At 44.5% G+C, this 21,853-nt stretch overlaps 1 protein-coding gene across 7 annotated transcripts; it reads left to right on the forward strand.

The window, feature by feature from the left end:
- Positions 1 to 881: 881 nt before the first annotated feature.
- LOC110512528 (mucin-5AC-like) lies at positions 882 to 15,503 on the forward strand. 7 transcript variants are annotated; one of them, XM_036960217.1, is made up of 7 exons: positions 891 to 1,797; positions 2,547 to 3,507; positions 3,742 to 3,877; positions 7,530 to 7,655; positions 13,163 to 13,322; positions 13,453 to 13,524; positions 13,824 to 15,503. In XM_036960217.1, the coding sequence occupies exons 1-5, from the start codon at positions 1,527 to 1,529 to the stop codon at positions 13,178 to 13,180; spliced, it is 1,512 nt and encodes a 503-aa protein (XP_036816112.1). In that variant the 5' UTR covers positions 891 to 1,526; the 3' UTR covers positions 13,181 to 13,322; positions 13,453 to 13,524; positions 13,824 to 15,503. The 7 variants fall into 7 exon arrangements, with proteins under 7 accessions (XP_036816151.1, XP_036816112.1, XP_036816119.1 ...); XM_036960224.1 differs by having other exon boundaries at positions 13,827 to 15,503; XM_036960233.1 differs by having other exon boundaries at positions 893 to 1,797; positions 7,530 to 7,625.
- Positions 15,504 to 21,853: the final 6,350 nt, after the last annotated feature.

Genomic DNA, 21,853 nt, shown 5'->3' on the forward strand with positions numbered 1-21,853 from the left:
AAAACACGACCTGCTATAGGACAGACACTTCAAAACGTGGCCTGCTATAGGACAGACACTTCAAAACGAGACCTGCTATAGGACAGACACTTCACGACGTGGCCTGCTATAGGACAGACACTTCAAAACGTGGCCTGCTATTGGATAGACACCTCAAAACGTGGCCTGCTATAGGACAGACACTTCAAAACACGGCCTGCTATAGGACAGACACTTCAAAACGTGGCCTGCTATAGGACAGACACTTCAAAACACGACCTGCTATAGGACAGACACTTCAAAACGTGGCCTGCTATAGGACAGACACTTCAAAACGAGACCTGCTATAGGACAGACACTTCACGACGTGGCCTGCTATAGGACAGACACTTCACGACGTGGCCTGCTATAGGACAGACACTTCACGACGTGGCCTGCTATAGGACAGACACTTCACGACGTGGCCTGCTATAGGACAGACACTTCAAAACGTGGCCTGCTATAGGACAGACACTTCAAAACGTGGCCTGCTATAGGACAGACACTTCAAAACGTGGCCTGCTATAGGACAGACACTTCAAAACGTGGCCTGCTATAGGACAGACACTTCAAAACGTGGCCTGCTATAGGACAGACACTTCAAAACGTGGCCTGCTATATAGGACAGACACTTCAAAACGTGGCCTGCTATAGGACAAGACACTTCAAAACGTGGCCTGCTATAGGACAAGACACTTCAAAACGTGGCCTGCTATTGGATAGACACTTCAAAACGTGGCCTGCTATAGGACAGACACTTCAAAACGTGGCCTGCTATAGGACAGACACTTCAAAACGTGGCCTGCTATTGGACAAGACACTTCAAAACCTGGCCTGCTATAGGACAGACACTTCAAAACGTGGCCTGCTATTGGATAGACACTTCAAAACGTGGCCTGCTATAGGACAGACACTTCAAAACGCGACCTATCTGTTTCTACACGTACTACTGCACGTCTGAGCTCCAGAAGCCCAGGCCACTTTGGAGAATTTAAACTATGAATGAAACACAGAACACGTATTGGAATTGTTTAGTAAACCAGATGAAGAAATAATTGAAAGGTTAGAGTAGACCTATGTTCAGAGATTAACTTCCACAATCTATGTTTACAAGCCATTCAAAATGTATTTCATGTGACGTTAAAATGGTGAGAGGCCAGTATGATTTTAACCCCTTGGGTACCTTACAATCACAGCCATCCTGAAACTGCCGGGTAGGGCAACAGGTACGCATGCTTTTTCCTCGTGTGTATGTTTTCTTCAAATGATGACACTAGTGCAGACCTCTGCGTAGTTTGATCTGTCGACCTAACGAGCTACATGTATTTGGGTCAGAGGAGACATTGTTTTCCTGTACCTTTAAGAGTGGGGCGCAGTGTGCAGGACTACACTGGGGACGTAATTCAAACACTTGGCTCCTCCTAATTTTACGGTTTCGTTTCCTGGAGGTCGAGCCTATCGTGTTGTTGACAAAAAAACGTAACAAATATCGTTTTTTACTGGGCAAAATGGGTCAGTCGTTGCCGACCCCGGACTGCGAGCCCTCGGTGTGTCCTTTGTGCCACGGTATATGTCGGAATCCGACTGCGCTGAGATGCAAACATATTTTCTGCTACTGCTGTATACAGGAGTTATGGAGTGGTTCGCCCACCGGTCCATACTACTGCCCCGAGTGCAAGGAGGAGTACAAGACATTACCGGTGGGGTTCAAGAGAGACACTACCGCAAGTCCGTGGCGACATGAAGCGCCTGCACATACACGCACCAGCTCAGCGACAGGTAACTTCCCGAATTCACCAGACACTTCTGCCCATGCGCAATTAGGCTGGGGACAACGATACAGGGGTTTATTCATTACGCCGAGTCTGTTACAAAACGTTTTGCAACACAAACCGTTTATTTCAAACGGAAAACCTTTTGCAACGAAAACGAGAATTTAATATTGGACCAATTCTGATAGGTCCCTCCACGCTTCATTCCGTTTGCTCTGTTTGGTTCATAAACGGTCAACGGTTTCCCGTTCCAAGACGTAATAAATACACCCCAGGTTCGCTGACTAGTCATGGGAACGAACATTTCCAAAGTTAGGCTACTGCTGGGGAAGATGTACCTGTGTTATGGTACTAGGCCTACAGTTTAAAACAATAACACATCGTTAACACATTGTTTTAATATGGTGGTGATGACTTGGCTATGATAGAAACATTAACAACAATATTACGCTATATTGACTGACGCACACGAGTAACGACACAGGTCTACTGAAGTCCATTGACTTGCCTTAAAATCAATCGACCTTATTCTATCTTAAAATAATATGATATTTATGATATTTCCCATCATTTTGTATTTCTGCATCATTGGGAAGGGCTTGTAAAGCAAGCATTTCGCTTAAAGTCTACACCTGTTGTATTCTGTGCTGTGACAAATACAATTAGATTTAGCTAGGTTTGTGTCCTTTTGATGTAACCTAAGTAGGCCTAATCACTACTAATTTATTTGTGTTATGTATGTTGTGTTGGGTATAGAAGGCAGAGCCAATGAAGAGGATGTCATTGAGATAAATTCAGCGGGCTGGACCCTTGGGAAGAGAGCCTCCATCTCTCAATCCAAGCGTCTGTTAGGGAAGAGACCAGCCAGTTCTCCTGTCCCAGGAGGCCATCTTCACGACAACAAGAGACAAGCGACTGGCAGCTCCTCTTCCTCCCACTCCAGGGGACGGTCTGGTGACCGTAAGAGACCCGCCACATCCTCTTCCTCCTCTTCAGCCAATCAGAACACGTCGTCTGACGTCGAGTTGTCCAGTGAGGAGGAGGTGCCAGCAGCACCATTCTCCTTAGCAACCAAACCGCCTAGTACTGCGTCCGTCGCCGTCAGAGGTCCGGACCTGACACGTGATAGGTCTAGGTCCCCTAGGAGAGACCCACCCATTGAGCTGGACGAACCCCCTGCTGCAACAGAACCTCTTACAAGAGAACCACTGAATGACCCTAGAAAATCACCTGAAGCAGCAGCAGGTCACATGACCAACACATCGCCAAGAAGAATCACCACCGTTGAGCTGGACCCACCTCCACCCCCTGCAAGAGATCCGTACACACCCGCCAAGAATCCTGCTGAAACGACCATAACAACCCATTTACGTTTAGTCACCCCTACGAAGGAGAAGCCTGTTGAAGCTGAGCGGGAGCCTCTTCCAGAGATCTCCAACAGATCTGGTCCAATCGGCACCTCCACCTCTCCTACCCGTGCTGCCAACAACCTGTCCCCTGGACGTACCAACCTGTCCCCCAGCCTGGCTCGTCAAACCTCTAGGGAGACCTTCCTACCCTGCCACTATTGCCCCAGCCAGGGCTCTCTCCCTGCGGTGAAGACCTGCCTGGTGTGTGGAGCCTCCATGTGCTCCGACCACCTCCGGCCTCACCTGGAGTCCCCTGTCTTCCAGAGCCACACCCTGGTACCCCCTGTGGAGGACACCTCACCCTGGAGGTAAAGTTTCACTCTTATTTTGGGGAGAATCTCAATTGAATTTCCTTTTCTGAGCTGCACAAAGTTAAATTCCTAACAACTTTGGACGGTATTTGCAGTAAAGTCTTGAATTCCTGTAAATACTTTGTGTTTCAACGTTTCATTTAAAGTTGACGATTGTTTTATTTAATTTATTATATGACAAATCATTAAACAACTGGCAGCAAGCTGAAGTATAACTTACATGGTCATCAGGTGCCCGGAACACCAGGAGATGAACCGAATCTACTGCCGTCAGTGTAGTGTGTGTGTCTGTACCGTGTGTACCGTGATCGGGTCGCACCGGGACCACGCTTGCGTCAGCATCAGAGAGGCCGAGAGGGAGCTGAGGGTGAGAAACAGAGGAGTGTTTACCAAACACACATACCAACACACCACAAAAATACCTTTTTATTTATTTTTATTTTATTTCACCTTTATTTAACCAGGTAGGCAAGTTGAGAACAAGTTCTCATTTACAATTGCGACCTGGACCAAGATAAAGCAAAGCAGTTCGACAGATACAACAACACAGAGTTACACATGGAGTAAAACAAACATACAGTCAATAATAAAGTATAAACAAGTCTATATACAATGTGAGCAAATGAGGTGAGAAGGGAGGTAAAGGCAAAAAAAAAAGGCCTTGGTGGCAAAGTAAATACAATATAGCAAGTAAAACACTGGAATGGTAGTTTTGCAATGGAAGAATGTGCAAAGTAGAAATAAAAATAATGGGGTGCAAAGGAGCAAAATAAATAAATAAAATAAATACAGTTTGGAAAGAGGTAGTTGATAGGGCTAAATTATAGGTGGGCTATGTACAGGTGCAGTAATCTGTGAGCTGCTCTGACAGTTGGTGCTTAAAGCTAGTGAGGGAGATAAGTGTTTCCAGTTTCAGAGATTTTTGTAGTTCGTTCCAGTCATTGGCAGCAGAGAACTGGAAAGAGACGGCCAAAGAAAGAATTGGTTTTGGGGGTGACCAGAGAGATATACCTGCTGGAGCGTGTGCTACAGGTGGGAGATGCTATGGTGACCAGCGAGCTGAGATAAGGGGGGACTTTACCTAGCAGGGTCTTGTAGATGACATGGAGCCAGTGGGTTTGGCGACGAGTATGAAGCGAGGGCCAGCCAACGAGAGCGTACAGGTCGCAATGGTGGGTAGTATATGGGGCTTTGGTGACAAAACGGATTGCACTGTGATAGACTGCATCCAATTTGTTGAGTAGGGTATTGGATGCTATTTTGTAAATTACATCGCCAAAGTCGAGGATTGGTAGGATGGTCAGTTTTACAAGGGTATGTTTGGCAGCATGAGTGAAGGATGCTTTGTTGCGAAATAGGAAGCCAATTCTAGATTTAACTTTGGATTGGAGATGTTTGATATGGGTCTGGAAGGAGAGTTTACAGTCTAACCAGACACCTAAGTATTTGTAGTTGTCCACGTATTCTAAGTCAGAGCCGTCCAGAGTAGTGATGTTGGACAGGCGGGTAGGTGCAGGTAGCGATCGGTTGAAGAGCATGCATTTAGTTTTACTTGTATTTAAGAGCAATTGGAGGCCACGGAAGGAGAGTTGTATGGCATTGAAGCTTGCCTGGAGGGTTGTTAACACAGTGTCCAAAGAAGGGCCGGAAGTATACAGAATGGTGTCGTCTGCGTAGAGGTGGATCAGAGACTCACCAGCAGCAAGAGCGACCTCATTGATGTATACAGAGAAGAGAGTCGGTCCAAGAATTGAACCCTGTGGCACCCCCATAGAGACTGCCAGAGGTCCGGACAACAGACCCTCAGATTTGACACACTGAACTCTATCAGAGAAGTAGTTGGTGAACCAGGCGAGGCAATCATTTGAGAAACCAAGGCTGTTGAGTCTGCCGATGAGGATGTGGTGATTGACAGAGTCGAAAGCCTTGGCCAGATCAATGAATACGGCTGCACAGTAATGTTTCTTATCGATGGCGGTTAAGATATCGTTTAGGACCTTGAGCGTGGCTGAGGTGCACCCATGACCAGCTCTGAAACCAGATTGCATAGCAGAGAAGGTATGGTGAGATTCAAAATGGTCGGTAATCTGTTTGTTGACTTGGCTTTCGAAGACCTTAGAAAGGCATGGTAGGATAGATATAGGTCTGTAGCAGTTTGGGTCAAGAGTGTCCCCCCCTTTGAAGAGGGGGATGACCGCAGCTGCTTTCCAATCTTTGGGAATCTCAGACGACACGAAAGAGAGGTTGAACAGGCTAGTAATAGGGGTGGCAACAATTTCGGCAGATAATTTTAGAAAGAAAGGGTCCAGATTGTCTAGCCCGGCTGATTTGTAGGGGTCCAGATTTTGCAGCTCTTTCAGAACATCAGCTGAATGGATTTGGGAGAAGGAGAAATGGGGAAGGCTTGGGCGAGTTGCTGTTGGGGGTGCAGTGCTGTTGACAGGGGTAGGAGTAGCCAGGTGGAAAGCATGGCCAGCAGTAGAAAAATGCTTATTGAAATTTTCAATTATGGTGGATTTATCAGTGGTGACAGTGTTTCCTATCTTCAGTGCAGTGGGCAGCTGTGAGGAGGTGTTCTTATTCTCCATGGACTTTACAGTGTCCCAGAACTTTTTTGAGTTAGTGTTGCAAGAAGCAAATTTCTGCTTGAAAAAGCTAGCCTTGGCTTTTCTAACTGCCTGTGTATAATGGTTTCTAGCTTCCCTGAACAGCTGCATATCACGGGGGCTGTTCGATGCTAATGCAGAACGCCATAGGACATTTTTGTGTTGATTAAGGGCAGTCAGGTCTGGGGAGAACCAAGGGCTATATCTGTTCCTGGTTCTAAATTTCTTGAATGGGGCATGTTTATTTAAGATGGTTAGGAAGGCATTTTAAAAAAATATCCAGGCATTCTCTACTGACGGGATGAGGTCAATATCCTTCCAGGATACCCCGGCCAGGTCGATTAGAAAGGCCTGCTCGCTGAAGTGTTTCGGGGAGCGTTTTACAGTGATGAGAGGAGGTCGTTTGACCGCTGACCCATTACGGATGCAGGCAATGAGGCAGTGATCGCTGAGATCTTGGTTGAAGACAGCAGAGGTGTATTTAGAGGGGAAGTTGGTTAGGATGATATCTATGAGGGTGCCCGTGTTTAAGGCTTTGGGGAGGTACCTGGTAGGTTCATTGATAATTTGTGTGAGATTGAGGGCATCAAGTTTAGATTGTAGGATGGCTGGGGTGTTAAGCATGTTCCAGTTTAGGTCGCCTAGCAGCACGAGCTCTGAAGATAGATGGGGGGCAATCAGTTCACATATGGTGTCCAGAGCACAGCTGGGGGCAGAGGGTGGTCTATAGCAGGCGGCAACGGTGAGAGACTTGTTTTTAGAGAGGTGGATTTTTAAAAGTAGAAGTTCAAATTGTTTGGGTACAGACCTGGATAATAGGACAGAACTCTGCAGGCTATCTTTGCAGTAGATTGCAACACCGCCCCCTTTGGCAGTTCTATCTTGTCTGAAAATGTTGTAGTTTGGAATTAAAATGTCTGAATTTTGGGTGGTCTTCCTAAGCCAGGATTCAGACACAGCTAGAACATCCGGGTTGGCAGAGTGTGCTAAAGCAGTGAATAGAACAAACTTAGGGAGGAGGCTTCTAATGTTAACATGCATGAAACCAAGGCTATTACGGTTACAGAAGTCGTCAAAAGAGAGCGCCTGGGGAATAGGAGTGGAGCTAGGCACTGCAGGGCCTGGATTCACCTCTACATCGCCAGAGGAACATAGGAGGAGTAGAATAAGGGTGCGACTAAAAGCAATAAGAATTGGTCGTCTAGAACGTCTGGAACAGAGAGTAAAAGGAGGTTTCTGGGGGGGATACCTGATCACATCCCAGCTGTATGAGCCGTAGTATTAATGTTGTCTAAGGATCGTTAGTGGTGAATAAACATATCACACGCGTTATAGTATAAATACGTGTTCCAGAGAGCTAAAGCATGTTTTCTATTGACGGCAGGATGACGGCACTGTGTTTTTGTCTTGCAGGGGAACCTGAAACAGGAGATGAAGAAGATGCAGGGAGCGGAACAGTCTTTAATCAGCAGAGTGACTGAGATGACAGAGAAGAAACAGAGATTCCAGGTAAGAAGGACAGGACCTCAGTTGGACCAGGTATTTTTTTTTTTAGGTTTGACCTGACGCAAAAGCCTAATAATGTACACACCCTGTATCCTTCTAAATCAAATGTTACAGTTCACCTTACAGTGAAATGCTGAATACAACAGGTGTAGTAGACCTTACAGTGAAATGCTGAATACAACAGGTGTAGTAGACCTTACAGTGAAATGCTGAATACAACAGGTGTAGTAGACCTTACAGTGAAATGCTGAATACAACAGGTGTAGTAGACCTCACAGTGAAATGCTGAATACAACAGGTGTAGTAGACCTCACAGTGAAATGCTGAATACAACAGGTGTAGTAGACCTTACAGTAAAATGCTGAATACAACAGGTGTAGTAGACCTCACAGTGAAATGCTGAATACAACAGGTGTAGTAGACCTCACAGTGAAATGCTGAATACAACAGGTGTAGTAGACCTCACAGTGAAATGCTGAATACAACAGGTGTAGTAGACCTCACAGTGAAATGCTGAATACAACAGGTGTAGTAGACCTCACAGTGAAATGCTGAATACAACAGGTGTAGTAGACCTTACAGTGAAATGCTGAATACAACAGGTGTAGTAGACCTTACAGTTAAATGCTGAATACAACAGGTGTAGTAGACCTGACAGTGAAATGCTGAATACAACAGGTGTAGTAGACCTCACAGTGAAATGCTGAATACAACAGGTGTAGTAGACCTGACAGTTAAATGCTGAATACAACAGGTGTAGTAGACCTCACAGTGAAATGCTGAATACAACAGGTGTAGTAGACCTTACAGTGAAATGCTGAATACAACAGGTGTAGTAGACCTTACAGTTAAATGCTGAATACAACAGGTGTAGTAGACCTCACAGTGAAATGCTGAATACAACAGGTGTAGGTAGACCTTACAGTGAAATGCTGAATACAACAGGTGTAGTAGACCTCACAGTGAAATGCTGAATACAACAGGTGTAGGTAGACCTCACAGTGAAATGCTGAATACAACAGGTGTAGTAGACCTCACAGTGAAATGCTGAATACAACAGGTGTAGTAGACCTCACAGTGAAATGCTGAATACAACAGGTGTAGTAGACCTCACAGTGAAATGCTGAATACAACAGGTGTAGTAGACCTCACAGTGAAATGCTGAATACAACAGGTGTAGTAGACCTCACAGTGAAATGCTGAATACAACAGGTGTAGTAGACCTTACAGTGAAATGCTGAATACAACAGGTGTAGTAGACCTTACAGTGAAATGCTGAATACAACAGGTGTAGTAGACCTTACAGTGAAATGCTGAATACATCAGGTGTAGTAGACCTCACAGTGAAATGATGAATACAACAGGTGTAGTAGACCTTACAGTGAAATGCTGAATACAACAGGTGTAGTAGACCTTATAGTGAAATGCTGAATACAACAGGTGTAGTAGACCTCACAGTGAAATGCTGAATACAACAGGTGTGGTAGACCTCACAGTGAAATGCTGAATACATCAGGTGAAGTAGACCTTACAGTGAAATGCTGAATACATCAGGTGAAGTAGACCTTACAGTGAAATGCTGAATACAACAGGTGTGGTAGACCTCACAGTGAAATGCTGAATACATCAGGTGAAGTAGACCTCACAGTGAAATGCTGAATACAACAGGTGTAGTAGACCTCACAGTGAAATGCTGAATACAACAGGTGTAGTAGACCTTAGTGAAATGCTGAATACAACAGGTGTAGTAGACCTCACAGTGAAATGCTGAATACAACAGGTGTAGTAGACCTTACAGAGAAATGCTGAATACAACAGGTGTAGTAGACCTTACAGTGAAATGCTGAATACAACAGGTGTAGTAGACCTCACAGTGAAATGCTGAATACAACAGGTGTAGTAGACCTCACAGTGAAATGCTGAATACAACAGGTGTAGTAGACCTTACAGTGAAATGCTGAATACAACAGGTGTAGTAGACCTCACAGTGAAATGCTGAATACAACAGGTGTAGTAGACCTCAGAGAAATGCTGAATACAACAGGTGTAGTAGACCTCACAGTGAAATGCTGAATACAACAGGTGTAGTAGACCTTACAGTGAAATGCTGAATACAACAGGTGTAGTAGACCTTACAGTGAAATGCTGAATACAACAGGTGTAGTAGACCTCACAGTGAAATGCTGAATACAACAGGTGTAGTAGACCTCAGAGAAATGCTGAATACAACAGGTGTAGTAGACCTCACAGTGAAATGCTGAATACAACAGGTGTAGTAGACCTTACAGTGAAATGCTGAATACAACAGGTGTAGTAGACCTCACAGTGAAATGCTGAATACAACAGGTGTAGTAGACCTCACAGTGAAATGCTGAATACAACAGGTGTAGTAGACCTCACAGTGAAATGCTGAATACAACAGGTGTAGTAGACCTTACAGTGAAATGCTGAATACAACAGGTGTAGTAGGTAGACCTCACAGTGAAATGCTGAATACAACAGGTGTAGTAGACCTCACAGTGAAATGCTGAATACAACAGGTGTTTTTTATTTTATTTTACCTTTATTTAACCAGGTAGGCTAGTTGAGAACACCTTTATTTAACCAGGTAGGCTAGTTGAGAACACCTTTATTTAACCAGGTAGGCTAGTTGAGAACACCTTTATTTAACCAGGTAGGCTAGTTGAGAACACCTTTATTTAACCAGGTAGGCTAGTTGAGAACACCTTTATTTAACCAGGTAGGCTAGTTGAGAACAAGTTCTCATTTACAACTGCGACCTGGCCAAGATAAAGCAAAGCAGTGTGAACAGACAACACAGAGTTACACATGGAGTAAACAATAAACAAGTCAATAACACAGTAGAAACAAAAGGGGGAAAAAATAGTCTATATACATTGTGTGCAAAAGGCATGAGGAGGTAGGCGAATAATTACAATATAGTGTAGTAGACCTCACAGTGAAATGCTGAATACAACAGGTGTAGTAGACCTTACAGTGAAATGCTGAATACAACAGGTGTAGTAGACCTCACAGTGAAATGCTGAATACAACAGGTGTAGTAGACCTTACAGTGAAATGCTGAATACAACAGGTGTAGTAGACCTCACAGAGAAATGCTGAATACAACAGGTGTAGTAGACCTTACAGTGAAATGCTGAATACAACAGGTGTAGTAGACCTTACAGTGAAATGCTGAATACAACAGGTGTAGTAGACCTTACAGTGAAATGCTGAATACAACAGGTGTAGTAGACCTTACAGTGAAATGCTGAATACATCAGGTGTAGTAGACCTTACAGTGAAATGCTGAATACAACAGGTGTAGTAGACCTTACAGTGAAATGCTGAATACATCAGGTGTAGTAGACCTTACAGTGTAATGCTGAATACAACAGGTGTAGTAGACCTTACAGTGAAATGCTGAATACATCAGGTGTAGTAGACCTTACAGTGTAATGCTGAATACAACAGGTGTAGTAGACCTTACAGTGAAATGCTGAATACAACAGGTGTAGTAGACCTTACAGTGAAATGCTGAATACAACAGGTGTAGTAGACCTTACAGTGAAATGCTGAATACATCAGGTGTAGTAGACCTTACAGTGTAATGCTGAATACAACAGGTGTAGTAGACCTTACAGTGAAATGCTGAATACAACAGGAGTAGTAGACCTTACAGTGAAATGCTGAATACAACAGGTGTAGTAGACCTCACAGTGAAATGCTGAATACAACAGGTGTAGTAGACCTCACAGTGAAATGCTGAATACAACAGGTGTAGTAGACCTCACAGAGAAATGCTGAATACAACAGGTGTAGTAGACCTCACAGAGAAATGCTGAATACAACAGGTGTAGTAGACCTCACAGTGAAATGCTGAATACAACAGGTGTAGTAGACCTCAGAGAAATGCTGAATACAACAGGTGTAGTAGACCTCACAGTGAAATGCTGAATACAACAGGTGTAGTAGACCTTACAGTGAAATGCTGAATACAACAGGTGTAGTAGACCTCACAGTGAAATGCTGAATACAACAGGTGTAGTAGACCTCTACCAAGTCCTTTACCAACAATGCAGTTTTAAGAAAGTACCTACAAAAAGAGTATGAGATAACAATAACAAATAATTAAAGCGCAGCAGTAAATGACAACAGCAGGGCTATATACAGGGTATTACGGTACAGAGCCAATGTGGAGGTTATATACAGGGTATTACGGTACAGAGTCAATGTGGAGGCTATATACAGGGTATTACGGTACAGAGTCAATGTGGAGGCTATATACAGGGTATTACGGTACAGAGTCAATGTGGAGGCTATATACAGGGTATTACGGTACAGAGTCAATGTGGAGACTATATACAGGGTATTACGGTACAGAGCCAATGTGGAGGTTATATACAGGGTATTACGGTACAGAGTCAATGTGGAGGCTATATACAGGGTATTACGGTACAGAGTCAATGTGGAGGCTATATACAGGGTATTACGGTACAGAGCCAATGTGGAGGCTATATACAGGGTATTACGGTACAGAGTCAATGTGGAGGCTATATACAGGGTATTACGGTACAGAGTCAATGTGGAGGCTATATACAGGGTATTACGGTACAGAGTCAATGTGGAGACAATATACAAGGTATTACGGTACAGAGCCAATGTGGAGACTATATACAGGGTGTTACGGTACAGAGTCAATGTGGAGGTTATATACAGGGTGTTACGGTACAGAGTCAATGTGGAGACTATATACAGGGTGTTACGGTACAGAGTCAATGTGGAGGTTATATACAGGGTGTTACGGTACAGAGTCAATGTGGAGACTATATACAGGGTGTTACGGTACAGAGTCAATGTGCGGGGGCACCAGTGTCGAGATAATTGAGGTAATATATGGGAAGGCTCTTTCTGCATGAATACCCCCGTGCACAAAGCGAGGTCCATGCAGAAATGGTTAGTCGATCAGTGTGTTTAGAACTTGACTGCACAGAGACCTGACCTCAATCCCATCGAAAGCCTTCGGGATGAATTGGAATGCTGACTGCGGGCCTAATCGCCCAACATCAGTGCCCGACCTCACTAATGCTCTTGTGGCTGAATGGAATCAAGTCCCCCTGCAGCAATGCTTTTATAACAGCAATGTACCAACATCTAGTGGAAAGCCTTCCCAGAAGAGTGGAGGCTGTTATAACAGCAATGTACCAACATCTAGTGGAAAGCCTTCCCAGAAGGATGGAGGCTGTTATAGCAGAAAAAGAGGGACCAACTACATATTAATGCCCATGATTTTGGAATGAGATGTTCAACAAGCAGGTGTCCACATACTTTTGGTCATGTAGTGTATGTTGAATGATAAATATTTAAGGCTGACAGTCTACACGTATTACAGATTCATAGAAAGCTTTACAGAGAATCTGCCATTTATATTGCAAAATGTCTGGTTTAAGCATCAAGAGTTTTAGACATTGTCAACACCAGTTGCCTGTGGAAAGCTTCATATCATTGGTGCTCAAATCATTTTTTCCTTCTCAAATCAGGTGTCGTCAACAACGTAAAAGGAATTGATGCCATAAGCCAGTCTTCTAAAGATGAGTTCACAGAGTTTGAAAAGTTGTTAAGACAAGAAATCACCTTTTGAGACTTCAATACACTATTCCGGCTTCCTAGAGTCCTTGTTTCGAGACCTCTGTCTCTCATGTAAGTATTGATTTAATAATATACCGTTTGAAAAGTAACCGATGTTATTGGTCATGCATCTCAACGGTCAGTGGGGCTGTTCCTGTATTATATGAAATACTGTTTTAACTGTGCATCTCTTATGTTACAGTGGAGGTAGAGGACTTGAAGAAAGTCAGCAACTCCCACAGTCTTACTAAGTGAAAAACAGAAACAAGAAAAGGTTAGTGGGTTTATTATTATTTTCTTTTTCAAAATGACAGACAAAAGTTTTTTTTTTTTAAATCAGTGACAAAACTGACATGCTTTATTTACAAATAAACCAAAAGCAAGCTTTTAAAATGGTTACATACAGAGACATTTATCACCAGTATCCATGGTCTACTTAGACCGGTATTCAGTCCGGGTCATGTTCATTAGGCATCAAACGGAAGAAAACAGACTGAGGCGTGCCCTAATGGACATGATGATAAAATGAATGACTGTCATAAGACAAAACGAATCCGTCTTTATTTCCAACAGCAGCTGAATAAAGGGAAGAAGAAAAAGAAAGGTCTGGTTGCTGCCGGAGGGATGAAGTCCAAGATGAAGGATGACCTATCGGACTACGGAGAGTTCGATGGAGGTTACGCACAAGACTACGAGGACTTCATGTGACGTGACACCAACCCGATTTCTGTATCTCAAACGACACCCTGTTCCCTATGTAGAACCCTTTATATAGGGGATAGGGTGGCATTTAGTAGGGTTCCACTGTCTGTCCCCATTCCCCCTCCGCTCTGCTCCACCCAGCCCCCTCAGAGCATGACCTATGACCTATTCTACTGCCCAGAGCCATCCAATGATAACCACCCTTATGTCGCCAGCCGCACACAAACTCGATTCTGAAAAGAAGTGTTGAATGGTTTGACGAGGAACGTCTGATTTCAACAGGTTGTCTCTCCTCGTTAGAAATTCCTTCAACGATTCCTCGAAACTGACTGACCAATAAGACTGTGTTCTAGATACCAAAATGTTTCACCTCCCATAATGATGCGAAAACCCAGCATCAAACTTGTTTTTTTTCCCCAATCCTAGAATGAATTTAATTTGATCTTTTAAAAGAAATGATCTGTCAAACAACATTTAATTGTTACTGTTTGACGAAGGAAAATACATTTTGTGTTCCGTGCAAATCAGATTATTACTATTTTTCTCAAGTATAAATTAAATATTTGTTTTACTCAAAGGATGGCTATTGGCATTCTGAAATATAATACTACATTGTTATGTAAAGAATTTAGTTCTCCAAATGTCAGTTCGGTGCTCTTCACATATTACACATATATATTGATCCTTGACATCATAGTATTTTTCAGGAGAAAATGTCCAAATAAGTCAAGGAGTTTAGGACCAGTTGAGAAAAGCAACATTGAGATGAACATGTTAGATAAATTCAGGACTCGGTTTGCATGGTCACATAGTCTACAAATATTTTTTTGGGGGGTGAATTCCTAAATTCCGTGTTTCTAGAATGTTTAAAGATTGATTACTTCTAGTTGTAAGGAGGGTAATATCGCCCTGAACATTCTTCCCCCTACATTATTTACATTTTCTAGGAGAATAATACAAAATGTTACGATAAAGTAATTTAAGGCTAGGAAGTATTGAAGCCACACAAGTCAATGTGTGAACAGAGGCCCATATACTGCTGAAATGAATATGATGTAACCATAGTCTTAACTGTTCGTGTATTTTAATGGAGGAATGATGGCGCTGAAAATAATCTGTTATGTAGCATTTCAATAAATAGTCGTAGGGTCAAGTAGAAAACACGGCGCTGACCATTTCATCCTGGGCCTATGTTCACAAAACATCTGAGTAGATACGCTGATCTAGAATCAGATGCTCCCCCCCTTCTTATTCATTATGATCAGAAAAGGCTAAACTGATCCTAGAGCAGCACTGCTACACTGAGAAACCCAGTATAATCGCTTCCACTGAGTTGAAGCAACAATCAGTCTAGGTCTCCTTGGCATAACTTTGCACGGCTTGTATCAAGTGAGGTGAGAAACAGACCAAATGTATTTAGGAAAGAAGGTTGTACTGGGTTATTATCACTTGTTTTTCTTTTTCACAGCACATTTTCAGGATTGGTAATATAAACAATATTAAAGATTAAAGTTGTCTTATTTTATCCACCTAATTTAATAAAATCACTGTTTTAAAAAAGTATTTTTTTTTATGCATTTTAGAATTTGGATAATTTTGGCAAAACAAATATGAAGTATTTTAATGTTATTTATGGGTTGATCTGCTAATTGTGCCCAGAGCATACCGGGGAAGAGTGGTGAATGAGTTCCTTTAAAACAATGTCAGATCATCGATGTCATATCCACGATCAGATGAAAGAAAACAATAGGCTTGGCAGCACATCCTACTGGAAAAATAGCTATGTTAGTTGTCACTGACTGTTGGTACCAATGAGCTATCGTGAGAATGATTGTCGAAAGGTCTCCACTAGAAAACTAAATAGATTCACTGTTGCTATCGAAGTCATTCTGAAGGGTAGATTTAACAGATGCAAATGATCCTGCTTTATCACTATTTAGGCCTGTAAACTGAGTGTACAAAACATTAGGAACACCTTCCTGAATTTGATGCTGGCCTCATGTTGACTCTACAAGGTGTTGAAGGCGTTCCACAGGGATGCTGGCCCATGTTGACTCTACAAGGTGTTGAAAGCGTTCCACAGGGATGCTGGCCCATGTTGACTCCAATGCTTCCCACAGTTGTGTCAAGTTGGCTGGATGTCCTTTGGGTGGTGGACCATTCTTGATTCACATGGGAGACTGTTGAGCTTGGAAAAACCCAGAAGCGTTGCAGTTCTTGACACAAACCGGTGCACCTGGCACCTACTAACATACCCCTGTTCAAAGGCATATTTGTTGTCTTGCCCATTCACCCTCTGAATGAAACAAACCCAAGTCTCCATTGTCTCAAAGCTTTAAAATCCTTCTTTAACCCGGTCTCCCCCCCTTCATCTTTAACCCGGTCTCCCCCCCTTCATCTTTAACCCGGTCTCCCCCCCTTCATCTTTAACCCGATCTCCTCCCCTTCCTCTTTAACCCGACTCCTCCCCTTCCTCTTTAACCCGGTCTCCTCCCCTTCCTCTTTAACTCGGTCTCCTCCCCTTCCTCTTTAACCCGGTCTCCTCCCCTTCATCTACACCGATCGAAGTGGATTTAACAAGAGACATCAATAAGGGTTAGGGTTATTAGGGTTAGGGTTAGCTTTCACCTGGATTCACCTGGTCAGTCTGTCATGGAAAGAGCATGGTTTTGTATGTACAGTGGGGCAAAAAAGTATTTAGTCAGCCACCAATTGTGCAAGTTCTCCCACTTAAAAAGATGAGAGGTCTGTAATTTTCATCATTGGTAGACTTCAACTCTGACAGACAAAATGAGAAAAAAATCCAGAAAATCACATTGTAGGATTTTTAATTATTTATTTGCAAGTTATGGTGGAAAATAAGTATTTGGTCACCTACAAACAAGCAAGATTTCTGGCTCTCACAGACCTGTAACTTCTTCTTTAAGAGGCTCCTCTGTCCTCCACTCGTTACCTGTATTAATGGCACCTGTTTGAACTTGTTATCAGTATATAAGACACCTGTCCACAACCTCAAACAGTCACACTCCAAACTCCACTATGGCCAAGACCAAAGAGCTGTCAAAGGACACCAGAAACAAAATTGTAGACCTACACCAGGCTGGGAAGACTGAATCTGCAATAGGTAAGCAGCTTGGTTTGAAGAAATCAACTGTGGGAGCAATTATTAGTATATGGAAGACATACAAGACCACTGATCATCTCCCTCGATCTGTGGCTCCACGCAAGATCTCACCCCGTGGGGTCAAAATGATCACAAGAACGGTGAGCAAAAATCTCAGAACCACACGGGGGGACCAAGTGAATGATCTGCAGAGAGCTGGGACCAAAGTAACAAAGCCTACCATCAGTAACACACTACGCCGCCAGGGACTCAAATCCTGCAGTGCCAGACGTGTCCCCCTGCTTAAGCCAGTACATGTCCAGGCCCGTCTGAAGTCTGCTAGAGAGCATTTGGATGATCCAGAAGAAGATTGGGAGAATGTCATATGAAACTGAAAATATAACTTTTTGGTAAAAACTCAACTCGTAGTGTTTGGAGGACAAAAAATGCTGAGTTGCATCCAAAGATCACCATACCTACTGTGAAGCATGGGGGTGGAAACATGCTTTGGGGCTGTTTGTCTGCAAAGGGACCAGGACAACTGATCCGTGTAAAGGAAAGAATGAATGGGGCCATGTATCGTGAGATTGAGTGAAAACCTCCTTCCATCAGCAAGGGCATTGAAGATGAAACGTGGCTGGGTCTGTCAGCATGACAATCATCCCAAACACACCGCCAGGACAACGAAGGAGTGGCTTCGTTGCCCAGTCTCCAGATCTCAACACCATAGAAAATCTTTGGAGAGAGTTGAAAGTCCGTGTTGCCCAGCAACTGCCCCAAAACATCACTGCTCTAGAGGAAACCTACCTGAGCCACTTGTGTGGGTTGTAGACTCCGTCTCATGCTACCACTAGAGTGAAAGCACCGCCAGCATTCAAAAGTGACCAAAACATCAACCAGGAAGCATAGGAACTGAGAAGTGGTCTGTGGTCACCACCTGCAGAACCACTCCTTTATTGGGGGTGTCTTGCTAATTGCCTATAATTTCCACCTGTTGTCTATTCCATTTGCACAACAGCATGTGACATTTATTGTCAATCAGTGTTGCTTCCTAAGTGGACAGTTTGATTTCACAGAAGTGTGATTGACTTGGAGTTACATTGTGTTGTTTAAGTGTTCCCTTTATTTTTTGATCAGTGTATAAAAAACAGAAGTATTCAGACCCTTTGCTATGAGACTCGAAATTAAGCTCAAGTGCCTCCTGTTTCCACTGATCATCCAGGTTGTAAGGCAACAAAATAGGAGAAATGCCAAGGGGGTGAATACTTTAGCACGTCACTGTGTATCTGCAACGTGGTACTCTCCTCTGAGACAGTCTGCTACACCTGCAACGTGGTACTCTCCTCTGAGACAGTCTGCTACACCTGCAACGTGGTACTTTCCTCTGAGACAGTCTGCTACACCTGCAACGTGGTACTCTCCTCTGAGACAGTCTGCTACACCTGCAACGTGGTACTCCCCTCTGAGACAGTCTGCTACACCTGCAACGTGGTACTCTCCTCTGAGACAGTCTGCTACACCTGCAACGTGGTACTCTCCTCTGAGACAGTCTGCTACACCTGCAACGTGGTACTCTCCTCTGAGACAGTCTGCTACACCTGCAACGTGGTACTCCCCTCTGAGACAGTCTGCTACACCTGCAACGTGGTACTCTCCTCTGAGACAGTCTGCTACACCTGCAACGTGGTACTCTCCTCTCAAACAGTCTGCTACACCTGCAACGTGGTACTCTCCTCTGAGACAGTCTGCTACACCTGCAACGTGGTACTCTCCACTGAGACAGTCTGCTACACCTGCAACGTGGTACTCTCCTCTGAGACAGTCTGCTACACCTGCAACGTGGTACTCCCCTCTGAGACAGTCTGCTACACCTGCAACGTGGTACTCTCCTCTGAGACAGTCTGCTACACCTGCAACGTGGTACTCTCCTCTCAGACAGTCTGCTACACGTGGTACTCTCCTCTGAGACAGTCTGCTACACCTGCAACGTGGTACTCTCCACTGAGACAGTCTGCTACACCTGCAACGTGGTACTCTCCTCTGAGACAGTCTGCTACACCTGCAACGTGGTACTCCCCTCTGAGACAGTCTGCTACACCTGCAACGTGGTACTCTCCTCTGAGACAGTCTGCTACACCTGCAACGTGGTACTCTCCTCTCAGACAGTCTGCTACACCTGCAACGTGGTACTCTCCTCTCAGACAGTCTGCTACACCTGCAACGTGGTACTCTCCTCTCAGACAGTCTGCTACACCTGCAACGTGGTACTCTCCTCTGAGACAGTCTGCTACACCTGCAACGTGGTACTCTCCTCTGAGACAGTCTGCTACACCTGCAACGTGGTACTCTCCTCTGAGACAGTCTGCTACACCTGCAACGTGGTACTCTCCTCTGAGACAGTCTGCTACACCTGCATCGTGGTACTCTCCTCTGAGACAGTCTGCTACACCTGCAACGTGGTACTCTCCTCTGAGACAGTCTGCTACACCTGCAACGTGGTACTCTCCTCTCAGACAGTCTGCTACACCTGCAACGTGGTACTCTCCTCTGAGACAGTCTGCTACACCTGCAACGTGGTACTCTCCTCTGAGACAGTCTGCTACACCTGCAACGTGGTACTCTCCTCTGAGACAGTCTGCTACACCTGCAACGTGGTACTCTCCTCTGAGACAGTCTGCTACACCTGCAACGTGGTACTCTCCTCTGAGACAGTCTGCTACACCTGCAACGTGGTACTCTCCTCTGAGACAGTCTGCTACACCTGCAACGTGGTACTTTCCTCTGAGACAGTCTGCTACACCTGCAACGTGGTACTCTCCACTGAGACAGTCTGCTACACGTGGTACTCTCCTCTGAGACAGTCTGCTACACCTGCAACGTGGTACTCTCCTCTGAGACAGTCTGCTACACCTGCAACGTGGTACTCTCCTCTGAGACAGTCTGCTACACCTGCAACGTGGTACTCTCCTCTGAGACAGTCTGCTACACGTGGTACTCTCCACTGAGACAGTCTGCTACACGTGGTACTCTCCTCTGAGACAGTCTGCTACACCTGCAACGTGGTACTCTCCTCTGAGACAGTCTGCTACACCTGCAACGTGGTACTCTCCTCTGAGACAGTCTGCTACACCTGCAACGTGGTACTCTCCTCAGACAGTCTGCTACACCTGCAACGTGGTACTCTCCTCTCAGACAGTCTGCTACACCTGCAACGTGGTACTCTCCTCTGAGACAGTCTGCTACACCTGCAACGTGGTACTCTCCTCTGAGACAGTCTGCTACACCTGCAACGTGGTACTCTCCTCTGAGACAGTCTGCTACACCTGCAACGTGGTACTCTCCTCTGAGACAGTCTGCTACACCTGCAACGTGGTACTCTCCTCTGAGACAGTCTGCTACACCTGCAACGTGGTACTCTCCTCTCAGACAGTCTGCTACACGTGGTACTCTCCTCTGAGACAGTCTGCTACACCTGCAACGTGGTACTCTCCTCAGACAGTCTGCTACACCTGCAACGTGGTACTCTCCTCTGAGACAGTCTGCTACACCTGCAACGTGGTACTCTCCTCTGAGACAGTCTGCTACACCTGCAACGTGGTACTCTCCTCTGAGACAGTCTGCTACACCTGCAACGTGGTACTCTCCTCTCAGACAGTCTGCTACACCTGCAACGTGGTACTCTCCTCTGAGAGTCTGCTACACCTGCAACGTGGTACTCTCCTCTGAGACAGTCTGCTACACCTGCAACGTGGTACTCTCCTCTGAGACAGTCTGCTACACCTGCAACGTGGTACTCTCCTCTGAGACAGTCTGCTACACCTACATAAGAGAACCAGTAGAAAGTGAGAATAAAGCCTGGTCCAACAATGGGCTGGTTGTTCTCTGAACATCCTTCTGTAAAAAAATTGTGAAGAAATAGTTCCTCAAAGATTTTTTTTATTCACAAGCACTGGTACAGTAAAACAAAGTCTGTCTTCATTCGGTCAATCCACTGACATCTTGGATGTCTCAGTTACAATCACATGCGTCTGAAACTTCACACGAGATACAACTAAGATGATAAAAATCAAGAGGATGTAGGCTGCTTCTCCATTCAATTAGAATTCTAAAAGTTATTAGTAAGACGATTGAGATTCAATATCTCGCAGATAAAAGCACAGTTTTGCAGGCCACAGCCTGTCTGTCTGAAAGCTATTATCCACTTCTATGTTTGGATGTTCAGGGAATACAAGAGGAATTATACTTAAAAGGTTGATTTAAATTGGTAGGTAAGTGATTGGGTATTGTTGGGCTCCCGAGTAGCGCAGCGGTCTAAGGCTAGAGGCGTCACTCCAAACCCTGGTTCGATTCCAGGCTGTATCACAACCGGCCGTGATTAGGAGTCCCATACTGCGGCGCACAATTGGCCCAGTGTCGTCCGGGTTTTGCCCGGTCGGTAGGCTGTCATTGTAAATAAGAATTAGTTCTTAACTGACTTGCCTAGTTAAATAAATGAGTCGAGAGGAGGAAACAAAAGAAGAGGATGAAGAGGTTGGACGAAGATGAGGAAGAGGAGGAGGTGTGGTGAGCTTTAGTGGTAATACTGGAGAAAGGCCTGATGAGGTTATTCTAGTCCTATACCTCCATCGTGAGTTAGGAGGAGGAAGAGGAGGAGGTGTGGTGAGCTTTAGTGTTAATACTGGAGAAAGGCCTGTCCCAGTCTCCTCTCTATATGTACCACTAATGTAAATGTAAATATCAAAACAGATACCAAACATTAAGAAACTATAAGGAAGAGAAGAGTAACTGCAATGAAATA

The sequence above is a fragment of the Oncorhynchus mykiss genome, chromosome 2 (assembly GCF_013265735.2).
Source record: "Oncorhynchus mykiss isolate Arlee chromosome 2, USDA_OmykA_1.1, whole genome shotgun sequence".
Taxonomy (NCBI): Eukaryota; Metazoa; Chordata; class Actinopteri; order Salmoniformes; family Salmonidae; genus Oncorhynchus; species Oncorhynchus mykiss.